This window comes from Drosophila yakuba, chromosome 3R, assembly GCF_016746365.2.
Source record: "Drosophila yakuba strain Tai18E2 chromosome 3R, Prin_Dyak_Tai18E2_2.1, whole genome shotgun sequence".
Classification (NCBI taxonomy): domain Eukaryota; kingdom Metazoa; phylum Arthropoda; class Insecta; order Diptera; family Drosophilidae; genus Drosophila; species Drosophila yakuba.
In genome coordinates this window covers 4,615,866-4,631,687 of record NC_052530.2, presented here as the reverse complement: position 1 = coordinate 4,631,687, position 15,822 = coordinate 4,615,866, and the positions used below count along the sequence as shown (strand labels likewise).

Sequence of the window (15,822 nt, the reverse complement as noted above, 5' to 3'; positions counted from 1 at the left end):
ATATTACTAATTTACCTGTAACACCCCACAATAATTAATAATCAATAACTAAAAGCACGGCAAATGGCGTGCTTTTAGTAAATTTTAGTGCATTTTTCAGCTGCCAACGGCATAATTAAATGCCCGGCAAACGGTCACACTCGAACGAGACGAAGACGACGACGACGCAACTTGTAGCAGTAAAAATATTTATACGTTTTTGCCGTGTTTAAACGATATAACCAAACTAAAAATAATTTGATATCAAAGTGAAAATGTGAACGTTGTGTTTGCTTTCGAAATGACATCAATTTAAAATGCATTTCAACGCAATAGCACTCTGTGAAAATTTCGTACAGGCAAAAAAGAGCCGATTTTTTGTGGAAGAAGAAGCAGCAGCAGCAGCCGAACAGGCAGTAAAAGCAATCGTCGAATACACGGACAAAGCGCACGGCGAATGAAGGGCGTATGAGAGAAAACTTGCAAAAATTACAGCAGCAGCAGCAACAACACAGCGGCGGCAGGCAAAAAAGTGTGTTTAGAAAAGAAATTAAAAACACACGAACATATACATACACACAACCATGCAAAACGAATAAACACACACACATTTAAATACATGTGAATTGGTGCAAAAGCTAATAATAAAAAAACGAAGTAAAATTGCGCGCGGTTTAATAATAAATAATTATATGTATGTGCGCAAAACATGTGAAGAGCCGGGGAGCCGCTAATACAAATACGAATACGAAAAATCAATGATTGTAATAAAATTCCGTATTCTCGCTATCGCTCCTCCCTCTCGCCCTGCCGCTCTCGCACTCGCTCTCGCTCTCTCTGCCTCTCTCTACTCTCTTTCGCGAGCGCAGCAGCCTCTCGAATAGTGTGTGTGTGTGTTTCTTGTTGATTTTGTGATAAAATTGCAATCAGCAGCACACGACACTCGCCAAAATAATAGTATTGAAAGTATTAGGGCGTTCACAATACGACAAACAGCCAAAGCCAACAGTAAACAACAAAGGTGCGTATGCAACAGCAGCAACAATATCAACAAACGGCCATCTGTGAAGCTGTGCGTGCGTGTGGTGTGTGCGAGAGTGTGTGGCAAAAAGTAGAACGTGCGAGAGAAAACCCGCGTACCCAATATGATGACGTCTTCAACTAGACAACAACAATGCAGCAATATCGGCACTAACCCTTTACTTATATTTTTTGTTATTGTTGTACATGCCGACAGCGACGCCAGCAGAGCTTGCGGGCAAAGCCCGCAAGAGAGGGAGAGATGGACCGGTATTTTTTGTAGTCACTGCAAGTTTAGGTACTCAGCCCTTGGGCTTCGATGATCACAGGTTTGGGGACTGGAATAGTTTCGCCACCTGGTTTCATAATAGATTTCGATAACACCTTTTGTTTTAAATGATAACAGCTTACAGCCCATAGTTTTCGCTCTCTGTGTACATTCGCTAGTTGAGTTGAGTTCGCCGTCGACTGCATTCAAATCGGTCGTACAGTTTTCCCAGCCATTGGATATATAGCCGATAGTGCCTAGTAACTGATGCACCTGTCCGCAGAGCCAATTGACCTTATCGCCACGCGCCCTGTCTCTCCGGGCTGTCACTCAGCCAACCACCCACCCAACCCCACTTGCACCCGCTCGCTCCCGCACAGTGCCTTTAATATTTTGGAGGCCCCCCTTTCGTAGTCTCCCGAGACGAGTTCTGATTTGAATGTCTGTTTGACTGACAGGCGGACTATGCTGCCCGCTGGCCTTAAGGCTGTTAGGTAGCAACCTACCTGTGTACAATGTGAACTAAGCCGAGAGGCCAAGAGCATCACTGTCTACACTCACTCACCTGTGCGGAACGAGGTAGGGGGAAATCCACCAAAGTGGATTGCAAAAGTATTCCACCAAATAGACATGGAGTTGTTACCTTCAATACATATATGTATACAAAGTACCTAAACCTTTGTTAGTTTAAATTCTCATAAGAAACCAGTAAAAACATTTAGAACGATTGAACTTTTAAATAAGGTACTACATTTAAATGGTTGTCAAAATAGTATCCCTTAGCTTAGCAACTTTATAATTGCTGTAAAAAGGTTGTATTTTTAATTTAGATTAATGAAACTAGGTCGTATAATTTAAAAGCTAGTAAAGGACTTCTGAATTTCCCTTTTAATTTATGTAGTTGGGGTGCACTTCGGCTCCAATTGGTCGTATTTCCTTGTCTCATAGTGTTTTAAAGAAAATATAATAATAACGGCATTAAAGTTAGTTGAAGGATAAAATTGGCACAGTTGATTATTCTTGTTTTAGTTTAAACTTTTTGACGAAATATTCAAGGTGGTACAAAAGTTTTGACGGTTAGTGTGGCACTTGTGCCGTTTTGTCGACAATGCGCGCGCTCCCTCTCTCGCACTCACGCAAGTACGGTCGCACACACTGACACAAATACCCGAATAGACCTTACTTCACACAGGCTCACAAAAATTTGCAACACACATACACACGAACTCTCGCTCGCCCTCACTCATGCTCTCTTTTTCTCTCTTCCTCTGCTCTTCTTTTTCTGTTTTTAGTGGTTGTGCAAGAAGAAGAAGCAACAATCAGGCAAAAAAATACCTGAAAAAAATAAACGGTAAAACGAAGAAGGGGCGACATACACACGGACACACGTACGGCGAGAGCGCGCTAAAAAGTTTATTAACTAAAATCTGAAAAGTAAAGGCACACCGGTGCGTTTCGTTCCCCATTCGCAGAAATATATATTTTATTAAAAATGGTGGAAGTAATAGAGCGGCGAACAACGGCTGCGTGAGCCAAAGCGCGGCCAATTAAAAAACAACAACAGCAGTAGCAGCAGCCGCTAAAGGAAAGAAGAAGAAGACGTCGACGACGAAGAAGCTGAAGCTAAAACAACCGAAGAGGAGGAGACAGCAAGAGCCTCGAAAAGTACATAAAAAAAAGTATAAAAATTTAAATACGCTCGAAGTCGGTAGACAAAAAGCGAACTAGCGACGAAAGAGAGGCGAGAAAATCCAAACTCCGAAATCAGACTACCACCTTACCCAGCGCAACAATAGCAACAACATCATCATCATCAGCGCAGCAACAACAACGAAGCGCAACTACAGCCAACAACCAACATCACACAAACAAAATGTACGGCAAATCAAAGACATCGGCGGTTCCATCGGACGCCCAGGCCCGCGAAAAGTTGGCCCTGTACGTGTACGAGTATCTGCTGCACGTTGGCGCCCAGAAGGCGGCACAGACATTCCTCTCGGAGATCCGATGGGAGAAGAACATAACGCTGGGCGAGCCGCCGGGATTTCTGCACACCTGGTGGTGCGTCTTCTGGGACCTGTACTGTGCGGCGCCAGAGCGCCGGGATCAGTGCGATCACAGCTCGGAGGCCAAGGCCTTCCACGACTACGGCTTTGTTAGCTCCGGCTATGGAGTGAACGGAATTGGACCCGGAGGACCCCACAATGCTGGCGGACCTGCGCCCAGTCCCCTGGGACAAATGCCGCCCGGCGGCGATGGCGGTCCAATGGGTCCCGGCGGACCAATGGGGCCGAATTTCTTCCCGAACTCGACGATGCGACCATCGCCACCGACGCACGCCTCCAGTCCGCAGCCGCCGCCGTCGCAAATGATGCCAGGCCAGCCGCCGTTCATGGGCGGACCCCGATACCCGGGTGGGCCGCGGCCCGGCGTGCGTATGCAGGGCATGGGCAATGAATTCAATGGACCTCCCGGCCAGCCCATGATGCCCAACAGCATGGATCCGACACGGCCAGGCGGAGGGATGGGACCGATGAATCCGCGCATGAATCCGCCACGCGGTCCTGGCGGCATGGGACCGATGGGCTACGGCGGACCAGGAGGTATGCGCGGCCCAGCACCGGGACCAGGCGGAATGCCGCCCATGGGTATGGGCGGAGCGGGCGGAAGACCGCCGCAATGGCAGCCGAACGCTTCGGCGCCACTGAATGCGTACTCGTCATCATCGCCAGGAAACTATGGACCCGGTTCGAATGGACCGCCGGGACCGGGAACGCCCATAATGCCGTCGCCGCAGGATAACACGCAAGGCGGACCAGTGGGCGGACCCGGCGACAGCATGTACGCCTTGATGAAACCCGAGTTCCCGATGGGCGGAGGGCCGGATGGCGGCGGTGGAGGAGGAGGTCCCGGCGGAATGGGGCCGATGGGCGGCGGGCCAAATTCAATGGGCCCCGTACTTAATGGCGGCGGAGGACCCGACGGGTCCGGTTTGGATGGTATGAAAAACTCGCCGGCAAACGGAGGACCTGGGACGCCGCGCGAAGACTCTGGCAGCGGTATGGGTGATTACAATCTGGGCGGATTCGGCGGACCCGGCGAGAACGATCAAACGGAATCGGCGGCTATTCTGAAGATTAAGGAGAGCATGCACGAGGAGGCCAAGCGGTTCGAGAAAGACACAGATCATCCGGACTACTTCATGCCATAACAACATCACCAGCAACAGCAGCAGCATCTCAACACGGTGGCAGCCGCTGTGGCAGCTGTGGTGGCGGCTGCGGCGTCTAACGGATCGGCGGTGGGCAGCTCCTCGGCCGCTTCCATTGCGGCTGCTGCACTTGGGGCCGCCGCCTCCAATCTGCTCAGCAATGGCAACAACAATTTCTGAGGCGAGGACCACACGCAACACCACAACACACGGCAAATAAGAACCCGGTAGTAGAAATCCTTGATACATAAGCATAAAGTAATTAACATTTAACGCATGTATGAGAAATAGAAAAAGCGAAACAAAAAAAGAAAAGCAAAGCCCTTAAATATTATAGACTAAAGCAGCAAATGTAAAATTGTGAAAGCTTCAAACGGTCGCAGAAGCGTTCTGTTGCCACTGCCACTGTCCTTAGTCCTGTATTTCTCGCTGTTGATTTTAGATTAGTTCGTTTCGTTGTTGTATTCTATGCTTAACTATAGTTTTCGATCGAAAATTTAACTGGTAAAATGGCACTGAAACTCAGGAGGAGGCCGCAGGGCAGTGGCGGTCAGAATGGAAGTGTTTTCCGGCAAAACTTGAGATAATACTGAAAAGTGAAGTAAACAAAACCAAGCAACAAAAACAGTAATCGTAATGAACAAACAAATGCGGCCGAGCTTCTGTAAGTCGGACTAGAACTAGAATTAGTTCGTCTTATGGACGTTCGACTGTATGCTTAAAGTAATGTTAAACATGTATGCAACAAGATTAGTGAGCCTTGTGTTTAGTTTAGTTGTTGCAAGCACTCACCTCACTGCAAACTCCCAATATCCATTCGCCTGTCCCCTAATTATACCCATTCACTTGCTTAAATAGAAAAGAGATACAGACCACATATTCGCAGATCGCAGATCAATTGTTTTTAAGCAAGGCAGCAAATCGAACGCATGCATATGCATATGAATGGAATAATTATAATTATATGCATAATACCTAGTTGAGTATATAGTTAGCATTATTGGACTTGTATATGGATAGTCTGTAACCACACTCATTCACATGCACTCATCTTGAACTGCGCTCCATTTTGCAGAATGGGCAATGTCTAGATCGTTTCGCTTGGCCCAAATTTTATTCGTTTTCAATTCTCATTGTACAAATTGTAAACTCGGCACTTTGTGGTCGTGTTCTTACGCTTCTATTCAGTCTGCTGTCTGTGTTTGTTTGGTTGCTTGTTCAAAACGTATTTGTTGTATTGTTTTGTGTCTCTCCCATTTGTCGTATGCGTTTGTATGTATTTATGTATTTTAACCAAACAACTAATATGTAAATCGTTATTTAAGTTCCTTCCAACGGCGAGCAATACCACATGTATGAGATGAAAAATAACACGATATGTACGATTTTCCTCACTTTGGAGAGCGGCAACAGTTTGCACTCGTTTCGATTTCCTCACGGCATTGTGTGTGCATCAGGGCAGCAAATGAAAATTATATGAAAAGCTAGCTATATGTAAACATTATATATAGACAGAACAGAAACAGATACAGATGTAGCCTATTGTATGCACTAATTTATTGCAAAATAGCTACGCGCATAACTATAAGATTTAGCTGTTTAATAAGCATATAAAGTATATATTATATATTTCGTAAAGGCAGCGGAAGCAGTGACAATTGTAGAAACATACCCTAATGAAAAGTTTACTTCAAAATATCACACTTAACTAGAATGCTGTACAAACAAAAGTCGTAAAGTGCATAATATATAAATAAATCTAATATACACACTGTATATGTCTGTGCTAGCATCCTTTCAGCGATACAGCGCATATTTAGCATTCATAGAGAACCCAACCAACCAACCAACCCGTATCCGTACAGTAGCATTAGAATCGAAGCTAATCTATAAGCCCAGCAACATAAACAAATGAAAAGGAATCCGCATAAAGAAACTAATTTCTTTAGAGCAATCATTAACACACACATACCACAAACCACAGACAACACACAAATCAATTGATAAATTAATTCAACAAGAAAAATTTAAAAGTCTATTTTAAATATTGTATATGTTTAATATGTCGGAATTTATAAGACGATCGAGCGCGCGGAGTGGAGAAATTTATAGTATGTGCTGCATGAATTATATCTAAATTATAGTATGGAATGCCGCATCGATGATGCGACGAGCGAAAAACTTAAATAGTGGCTAAGTTAAATTTATTTACTAACGCTTTGGGTTTGAGCGTTTCAATTGCTGGATCTATATAAGCCACAAACAAAATATATAAGTGTAATGGAGCGGAATAAGCAAACAAAAAGTATAAGTCGCCCCAACCACAAATAACAAAAACAAAAAAAAAAATGGCAAAAAGTAACACTGAAAAATCTAAAAAATGAAGGGAATACAAAAACCGATTAAATATGGAATATGTTTAAATAAGTATTTTAGTGTTAATTATACAATTTACAAGTACACAACACAAACAAAACAACAATATAATATAAAAATGAAATAAAGTTTTAAAACAATATTTGTAAAAAGTAAAGTAATGGAAGTGTTTTATTTTTTTGTTGTGTTGGAATAGACGCTCTAATCCTAGTCATCGAAATTGCTATTCTAAAGAAAAAAACATTTCAACAATTAGAGAATATTCAATATGAACTCATATGAAGATACTTAAAGTAATAGAAGCAACGCTGGTGATCCTAATGATCAGAACTATTTTTCCTCAGTTGTTGAATTCACAATATTCATTTGGTATTCCATAATAGTCTGCTATTTGCAATCACAACACCACCAGTTGGACCCAATCTGCTGATGGGATACATCATCAAAGAGATTTCTCTTCCCGCTGGCATTAATTGAACAATTTTGCAGAAAACGCGTGTGGCCGGCTAGCTATCTGCCTATCTGGATATCTGGCTCTGGCTGAGACAATTGGTCCGGCACACGCACATGGCTAATGAATGAACACCACCGGCCATTCGGTCAGGGAACGGGGTATTGGTATGTGGTATTCGTTGTCGGGGCAACCGGCCGTTCGATTGCGGCCCATACAAATGGATGGGGCTGATACACACACTCACTGGAGCGTGTTGACGTTAGGCTTGGCGCTGCACAAAATCGATAGGTTCAGGAGTGTGGAACAATGCATATCAAGCGAAGTCCATCCAAAGGCTGCTCGCGAGATCAGAAAATCGAGTACGGCCACTAATCCCATAAATGCGGCAAGGTGGCGTCCTGTTTTTACACTTGCATGGGTCTGATACGGACAGTTGGAGGTGTGGGAGGCGGTGGCAGCGACGCACAGATGCCGGAGGAGGCGGTGTCCACTCTAAATCATTGCCCGACCTACCGGCAAATCCCAGGTGCCGGAACGGGCGCGGGATCAGCACCGGCCAAGCGAGTACCCGTCCTATTTTCCACCAACCGGGGACTTTATCTGCGCCTGGCCCAACCTCTGGGGGACCAGATGCAGATGGAAGCGCTGACACTGCAGCCACGCGTCCAGAACTACCATATCAGCTTCTGCGACCTGGAGCGCTGGGTGAGTTCGGTTTATCAGCTAGTAATCTGAGTACGGAGATCAAAACTGTTCTGCGCAGAGTACCAATCGGGCGAATGTGGTCAGCCTGGAGGACACCTTTACCATCATGCAACAGCGAAATATGTCGCCGGAGTCTGTGAACTACCAGCCACGCCTGTGGAAGAACAACGTCAGCTACAGCCTGATGCACTGAACTGAAAGCACCTCAAGAAATTACATCTAAGCAATACAATAGCAGTATGTCGAAACACAGAAGTCTCGTATGTAAATTTAAATGCAACTCTTTTTACTTTAATTAATTCCTAAAACAGAGTTCTAAATCGATTTATGTACTAGTGGATGCAAGTGAAGGTTTTTCAGGCTGAATTGCTGGTCAGTGAAGCCATCAGAAACTCCATTTTGTTGAGAAAGCTCTTGCCCTCGATTTTGTCGAACCTCACCTATAAAAATTAAGAAATTTATTGATCCCTTTTGTTGCCCTGATTTGCAATAATGTACTCACCTCCTTGAAAGTGCCCCCCAGATTCTCCCACAGCTTTTCTGGTACAAGTGGACTTGGGAAGAAATCCTGTCGTGGACTTCTCGCTATATAAACCTTAACATCTATCTGCGGATCGCAGCGAATTTGAACGGCAATCATGCGATCGCTATTGGGAGAGGCCAGAAGGCAGGAACTGGCATTGCCCAGCGGCTCCACCTTTCCGACACCCAAGTGGTTGCTATTCGACAGCACAGTCCAGGCCATGCAGCGAGCTAGGCTGATCAGGCAAGAGATCTGGTGAGAGTTGATCTGGCAGAGGATCAGGTCGCGGAGTTCCTGCGGCTCGTAGGACAGCCGCATAACGCGTCCATCCCGACAAATGCATTTAAGAGAGCGCTCCTTGACGTGGATCACCAGTGAGGTACGTCCAATGGCATCGTATCCGTGCGTTACAATGTTGATCTTTACACACGACATGGTGGGACTGTTCATGGCGTTCCAATGCGACACAATCTGCGGGTCCTTTACATCTCTCGCCAGCGTGTCGAGCACGTATTGCGTTCGTTTGCGCATGAAAATGTGCTGCGCCTGGGCTATGATCTGTTCGAGAATAGTCTGTGACTTGGTCATATCCAATAACGTTTCCCGATCCGCTGCCATTGGACCGGCTAGCATGCGTTTCTTAGTTGGTCCCAATGGAGCACTGGCCGGATGGGGAAAGGGATGGTGTGAGTTCTTGTAGTGCACCTCCCGCAGAAGCTGATGCAGCGAGTGTTCCAGAACATGGTCATGATCGTTAATTGGCGCCGGCTGACTGGAATCAAAGGTGGTTGAGTGGCACAACGAGATAATAAGTTGGATGTTAGGCAGCAGGGTGGCGCGAATTTGGTTCCCGATGACCACATGTGGAATTGGCGCCTGCAGTTGGATAGCTTCACGTGCCAACTGGGCGAATAGTTCCTTGCAGAAGAGCACATTCTGAGCGAACTCCAGCGTCTTCTGCCACACTCCAACCTGGGCTGTTATATTGGGTCCGTGGCCCATCAGATTAACCTGGGCGGTGCACAAGTCCTCCTGATCCTTCTGTGTAATCACCTTAATGTAGGCAACTCCCTGCAACTCTGCTGGTACAATCACTCGCAATGCGGAGCTGGCTTTAAGTTGCATGCCATTGTTGCCGGAGGTGCTACTACTGCTGTTGGATGAGCTGGCGGTGTCCTCATCCCCGGTCTCTTCGGCTTTGGTCACCTCGAAGGTGCCGCTCATGCCAAACTTGGAGCCCGCTGTGCGGTAGCTGAGATCCCCGATAATCGCATTGGACACCTTCTTTAGGCGCCAGTTCTGTCGCAGGCGCAGTAGCTCTATGTGGAAGTCTGAGACATTTCTGTTGCGCTGCTCACTGTGGGCGTTCCGCAGGCGTTCAGCGCCACCGAGGAGCACTTGGGCTGCCTGTGAGATGGCTTTTTTGCGGCTGTACACCTGCACAATGGGCTTGGTGTCGTCAGCCTCCTCCAGCAAGGGATCAAGAACCAGATAACGCTTATCCTTGGCGATGGAGATCACATCGGACAGCACACATATCTCCGTGAGCGCGTCCTTCAGCTTGTTGCGCACCGCATCCCAGGGCCACAGGCTCTCTTGGAACTGCGTGGCGTCCTTGTCCTCTTCGGCGGCCGCCGCCGCCGTCTTCTCCTCCTTCTTGAGGTCGTCCAGCGACGTCTTACTAAAATCTATACGCGCCGCACATTTCGCCAGACTTTCGGACAAAGTCGGCGGCCTAAGGAGAAAAAAAAACAGAGCTCAATAAATTTGAAGAGAACTTGCTGGGGCGCGGAAACACATACGGCTGATACAACTCGGTGCCATCGTAGCCAATCTCACGTATCTGGTTCTCGCAAGTCGTTTCCACTGAAATATTCACGGAATTCGACATATTTACGCCGGGAAACAAAACATTTGGTTTGTCAAAGCAAAAATAAAGAACAGTGCTGCAAAACGTCTTTGGCCGGCTATCGATAAATGAGTGCTCAAAAACAACACATTTTTCCAGGTTAGTAACGAAAGCCCTATACATAATAAGATGAATAGAAAATTAGTTAAATTAAAATTTTGTGTAAAACGCAACTTTTTGAAAATTAGCGTGGCCTCGACTTATCAATTCGTAAAGTAGACAGCAGTCATAAATATGTCCTAAACTTAAATAAGATTCGGTCATCTTAAACATCGAAGATTTGGATTTGATTTTTTAACCGCGCTTTAATCAAGCTCCTCGCCAGAGTTGCCACCTAGTGCCACTTGGTAAACACACCAACACTGGAATCATTACTTTCATATTTTTGACTTGACTTGAATTAACATCTCAAACTCTTTCCGGACACCAAGAGATTTCCCCCTAGTATGTTGTTTCTGAAGGATAAGCGTTCCACTTTGGACGTGGCAGAGCACACAGTTATCATACCAAGCATTTGCGTGGGAAATGCGGCGCAGCTGGCCTGTGACCTGTTAATCGCGTCCAAGGAACTCCGGCGAATCGGATCCATCACACATCCAGCTCTGATTCCGGTCTACGGACCCTCCGCCTATCAGCACGAGCCCAAAGAGAAGGTCTCCTCATGCGAACTGTACGAGGGCGTAGAGGACAAACTTCTGGTGGTGCAATTCCGGGCGCCGTGGGTTGCCCGCCACACCGGTCATTTCCAGAAGGAGCTAGTGGAGATCCTCAAGGGCTCCCGACGTGTAGTCATCCTAAGCGGCAGTTTCGGCTTCGAGAAACGAGTGATTGAGGAGTCGCCGTGGGCTTACCGCGCCAGCGACAATTTTAAGGAAGCGCATGCCGCCCAGCTGGGCAACGAGGAGCTGATCAAGTGGAAGGAGCACAAAGGCGATGCCATCTACGGCGGCGGCAATGCCCTGCAGCTGTTCAAAGCCTTCGATGAGCAGAAGGTGCCCGTCATGCTGTTATTCCGCTATCTCCTCGAGGGCGACAACTCCACAGACGCTTCGCTGATTGTCCGGGAACTCAACGAACTCTGCGAAGACTTCCTTCAGCTGCGTAACGGGGGCGATGGCAGTTTTAAACTCACAGTGCCCAAGTCCTGGAACCTACTTTTCGGCAATGATGTTACCGAGCTTCTGTTTTAAGCGTCTACATATATTTTTCGGTTCTTTCAAATAAATGTTAATCTTTTGGTGTAGGATAAAAGAGATTGCTAGCCGTGTGTTCACGAAAGAACTCTCTGCCATGTTCCTGGTGGTCCTGGCGAGTGGTCAGCGATTGCCCAAAGTTGGGCTCTCCTGCGTGCACACATGCTCCCAGCCAGGCGCTTAAAGTGGGCTCATCCGACTCGTAGATGGCAAACTTTGACTGGAACGGTCGCATTTCCATCAGCTCCTTAATCAGACGCTCCTTGAGGCCCCTGAACTGGGCACAGCCGCCGGTTAGGTACACGTGCTCAACCAGGCGCTGCTGCTTATCAGCGGAAAAGAGCTTCAGCACAAATGCTATTAGTTCAGCTAGGCCTGCCTCTGAGCAGCCAATCATGCTGGGCTGGAACAGGACCTCCGGCACGCGGATGTTTTCCACCCCAAAGTGCAGCTGGTAGTTTTCGGCGGCACTCTGTGCCGGAACATTAGAATTGCCGTCGAAGTTGGCATCATAGTGATTTAGGATTTTATCGAACTGCAGTAACTTTTCGTTATCTGCATCCGAGTCGCTATCGTCGTTGTAGCGATTGATCCGTTTGTACACGTCCCAGTCATTGTCGTTCATCCCAAAGCCATCATCCTCCTCCTCGCCATTCGCCTTGCGCCGCTTCTCGTTTTTGGCCAGTGATGAAATGATTCGCATCCGCTCTTGCGCCGCGTGGGTGTGCCGCTTGGCCTGGTCGGAGCGCTGCTGCTGGCGGGCCTGCTTGCGCCCGAGTATTTTCTCCCGTTTGTCATGGACTTCAGCCAACCAGTCCGCCTGGGACATTCCCTCTGGAGGTTTTGGCATCTTGTCCAGCTTCTCCTGCTGCTTGCTGGGACGTGGGGCACTCTGAGCCCTATCCTGCACACGCTTAATGCGCGACTTTATGGTGGCAATGAGCGAATCCAAGTCCTCCAAAGTACCGATCTGCTGTTGCTGCAAGGCTCGCTCAAACTTTTCCAGCTTTTTCTGCTCGTACAGTTGTCTCAGCTTGTTGTAGACGAATAACTGCTGCTCATCCTCGCGGAGTTTCTCCCGCTCGCGGCGATTCTTGATTTCCAACAGACGATGGGCCAGTTCGCGGCGCTTCTCCTGCTTCTGCTCAGCGGTGAGCATGGCATTAGTGGCGGTAACCGCATTGTATGGCAGTTGAATTTTCATGATGTGCTCATCGTAGTAGTCCATCTGGGCCCATTGCACCAGCTCCTCCCTGTAATCCACAGCAATGTGGCAGTGCTCATGGACCAGTTTCTCTATTCGACTGATAGTGATGGCATTCAGATGGACGGGATACTTCATTTGCATGAGGCGGAAGAGGTAGGTGATGATGTGGTAGCCACCTACATTCAGGCGACGCACATGCTCCAGCTGGAGTTTGCCATCTAACACGGGAATGACGTGGGTGGTGCTGTAGCCAAAGGAAATAATCAGGGCATCGGATATCTAAGGGAATTTTCGTATTAGTTTGAAATAAGAAATTGAAAGGACCTCTGACCTTTTTCTGCTTTTGCTGATTGTGTTTCCAGCTGTAGAGCGCATCAATGCCGTAGGATACAGCCGGAATGCCGTAGCACTCGAAGAGCAGCTCGTTCATCTGCTGGCGGCAGAAGTTGGGGTTGGCCAGCGCCTCTGTGAGGATGATTGGGTGGTCGATCTTATCTTGTCCCTCGAATCCCATCTTGGTGAATATGTAGTCGAAGATCTGCTCCTGGTGATTCCAGTTGGTTATCACGTTCCGCTCGAACGGACTCTTCAGATGCGCACGCACAGCCTCGATATTGGTGATGTCGTTGCCCACCTGGACCTCAGCAGATTGCTCCACCGCTGCCTGCGAGGAGGATCCTTCGGAGGAGATGTGCTGAGTAGCTGCTTCCTTTTTGCGATCCTTGCGAGGCTTGGTCAGCACATTGCGGAAGCGCAGCTCCGGCTCTTTGGAGTCGCTCCAACCCACGCGGCACTCGTAGGATCCATTATCGATGACCAAAACACGTTTGCCCGCCATCTTATAGGTTATTTCATTTATTTTCATTCGACAAACACTCAGTTTCGCTTTCCACTCGATTCGTAAACAGAAATGCCGCAAAACCAGTGTTGTAGAGTGCCTGTTTTCTAGGGTCAATTCAAAATCCGAATGTGTTATTTTATAGAAAATCTTTAACAAAATCAAAATGGTGTTTGTAGTAGCTAACATTGAAGCGAAGTATTGCAAGGACGAGGGCAAGGTAAGAACTTAAAAATATGTATTACAAATCGTAAACAAATCTCTAAATACACAGTGCCCTAAAGTACCAGACTTACAGTAAAACAAAAGCTTTTGTGTAAAGAACCGTTAAATATTCTCCAATAAAAAAGCGCATCAGCTAAGTGAAGTCTTGAATATTCCAATTGGAACCAAACTTATTTTGTTATTAAAACAATTGTTAATTTAAATTTTAATCTCTTACATAAAATGTTCGTTAAAGTAAAATTTGATGCCGATGGAAACGCAAGCTTGGTATGAGTTCAATTATTTTGCAGCATTGAACAGTTTTCTTAAGCACACGCACATACATATTTTTGGATCGTCTTAATTGTAATTATAAATAATACATTTTTATTTATCAATCCCATATAGAAGCCGGAAATGTTCGAGCTCAAGAACAATGCGACCATCGGTGAATTGAAGCAAAAACTGGAGGTGAAGGTGGGTCTTCCATTGGCTCGACTGAACGTAAAGAGCTTCCACAAGTCTCTCGAAAACGAAGAATACATTACCAATCTGCTCCGCGTCCAAGACAAAAACGATTCCACTTCCCCGGCGACGACGCTTAATGGCACAGCCTTTTCGCTGTATCACGAGAAATCATTCGTGGGCTTTCTTCAGTTCTATACTATTCCTGAGGGAAAAAGCCAACAAGACTTTCTCAACTTGCCCAAGAGCTCTATGCTTCTGCCTGTCGACAGGCTACCTCATTTCTGTGAGGCGTCCGACTCTCAGGATTCCTCCGCATCGAGTGCGTCCAACAAGACGAACACCAGCTTTGAATCCGCCAGCACGAGCGCCAGCTCGGAAGCGCGAAAGAGGCGGGTAAGCGCCTCCGATGAAGAGTCTGCCGCTAAAAGGTATGGGTAATAACTACAAAATAAAAGTTCTACTCGACATTTCTTTTTACAGAATTAGGAGCAACCTAATGAATGTGGTCAAAGTGATTCCGCAGCAGAATCTGCTCTCTGACAAGCCACCCGGAAGCATGGACTCCATTTTTGGTTCCAAGATACAAGTAATGGCGTGCAAGTCAGAGCCGAGCACCAGCAGCAGCGCAGTGGAGCAACTGGCCGAGTGCAAAAATAGAAAAACGGACTGCTGCATGCCGAAGAATTGTAGAAAGAGGGATACCAGGCCGCCGTATGCGAACACAATGCCCGAGAACCGGCGATACGGTCTGGTAATAACCAACCAGAATCCGGACGCGGACGGTGTGGACACCCTTGCCCTGATGGACCACTTTCATTCTCTATTCGAGGAGAGCGGAGCGAGCGTTAGCGAACTCAATTTCAGTGAGTGTGCTTCAACGCAGACATTCGACTCCAGCATGTTGGTGGTCTGCGAGGATGAGGAAACGGCCCAATGGGTCATGTCAGCCGTCGATGGTATGTGCCCGCCGCACTCCTGCCAGCCTTTAATCGAGTTCTTTGGCCTCCTGAGGACGACGTTCGTCCTGCCGCTGGTCAGCCCGAGCAAGTCGCTGTGTGTGATCTTCGCGTTACTGGAGTCGCAGAACCCGGGCCTAGACACCAACAAGTGGGCCGTGGTCAAGCGCTCCACCCTGGACTGCAATGATGTGGAGCGGCAGGTCGCTCAGTTTTGCGACAACGTCGTTATAGAGGTGTATATCGACGAGGAAAGTAAGGAATTCATCACCGAACGTTGCTCCAAACTTCGCTACTGCTTCTGGCAACTTCGTTTTAGTTTCGATTGTTGAACGTTTTTGGTTTTCCAAAGTTAAAAAATTAAAAGTGAATGAAAGTTGTTAAAATCCAAGCGTTATAATTTTTAATTTCTTTAGAGTTATATTACATTAAATACATATTTATATTTAAATATTATACACGACTGAGAAAAAAGCGCGGCAAAGTGGGAAATGGAGTGACCTTTCACTCT

The 15,822-nt window shown here is 46.9% G+C and overlaps 6 protein-coding genes across 7 annotated transcripts; 4 read left to right on the top strand and 2 right to left on the bottom strand.

Annotated features, from left to right (window-relative positions):
• Nucleotides 1-127: 127 nt before the first annotated feature.
• On the top strand, nt 128-4,852 carry LOC6535519 (single-stranded DNA-binding protein 2). The gene is made up of 2 exons (XM_002096112.3): nt 128-1,000; nt 2,560-4,852. Exon 2 carries the CDS (start codon nt 3,141-3,143, stop codon nt 4,476-4,478), a length of 1,338 nt encoding a protein of 445 aa, XP_002096148.3. The 5' UTR covers nt 128-1,000; nt 2,560-3,140; the 3' UTR covers nt 4,479-4,852.
• A 655-nt stretch (nt 4,853-5,507) lies between these two features.
• Nucleotides 5,508-8,247, top strand: LOC6535518. The gene is made up of 2 exons (XM_002096111.4): nt 5,508-8,013; nt 8,072-8,247. The coding sequence occupies exons 1-2, from the start codon at nt 7,723-7,725 to the stop codon at nt 8,204-8,206; spliced, it is 426 nt and encodes a 141-aa protein (XP_002096147.1). The 5' UTR covers nt 5,508-7,722; the 3' UTR covers nt 8,207-8,247.
• A 31-nt stretch (nt 8,248-8,278) lies between these two features.
• LOC6535517 (mediator of RNA polymerase II transcription subunit 17) lies at nt 8,279-10,505 on the bottom strand. Its single transcript, XM_002096110.4, has 3 exons — nt 10,339-10,505; nt 8,516-10,271; nt 8,279-8,453 (listed from the first exon to the last, which is right to left on the bottom strand). Exons 1-3 carry the CDS (start codon nt 10,425-10,427, stop codon nt 8,370-8,372), a joined length of 1,929 nt encoding a protein of 642 aa, XP_002096146.3. The 5' UTR covers nt 10,428-10,505; the 3' UTR covers nt 8,279-8,369.
• A 179-nt stretch (nt 10,506-10,684) lies between these two features.
• Nucleotides 10,685-11,700, top strand: LOC6535516 (proteasome assembly chaperone 2). Its single transcript, XM_002096109.4, has one exon. The coding sequence runs from the start codon at nt 10,892-10,894 to the stop codon at nt 11,633-11,635; it is 744 nt and encodes a 247-aa protein (XP_002096145.1). The 5' UTR covers nt 10,685-10,891; the 3' UTR covers nt 11,636-11,700.
• On the bottom strand, nt 11,625-13,872 carry LOC6535515 (actin-related protein 5). Its single transcript, XM_002096108.4, has 2 exons — nt 13,177-13,872; nt 11,625-13,124 (listed from the first exon to the last, which is right to left on the bottom strand). Exons 1-2 carry the CDS (start codon nt 13,870-13,872, stop codon nt 11,673-11,675), a joined length of 2,148 nt encoding a protein of 715 aa, XP_002096144.2. The 3' UTR covers nt 11,625-11,672.
• LOC6535514 lies at nt 13,803-15,704 on the top strand. Of its 2 annotated transcripts, none has more exons than XM_015191710.2 (3): nt 13,803-13,903; nt 14,296-14,783; nt 14,836-15,704. In XM_015191710.2, the coding sequence occupies exons 1-3, from the start codon at nt 13,850-13,852 to the stop codon at nt 15,641-15,643; spliced, it is 1,350 nt and encodes a 449-aa protein (XP_015047196.1). In that variant the 5' UTR covers nt 13,803-13,849; the 3' UTR covers nt 15,644-15,704. The 2 variants fall into 2 exon arrangements, with proteins under 2 accessions (XP_015047196.1, XP_002096143.1); XM_002096107.4 differs by lacking the exon at nt 13,803-13,903 and adding an exon at nt 14,058-14,175.
• Nucleotides 15,705-15,822: the final 118 nt, after the last annotated feature.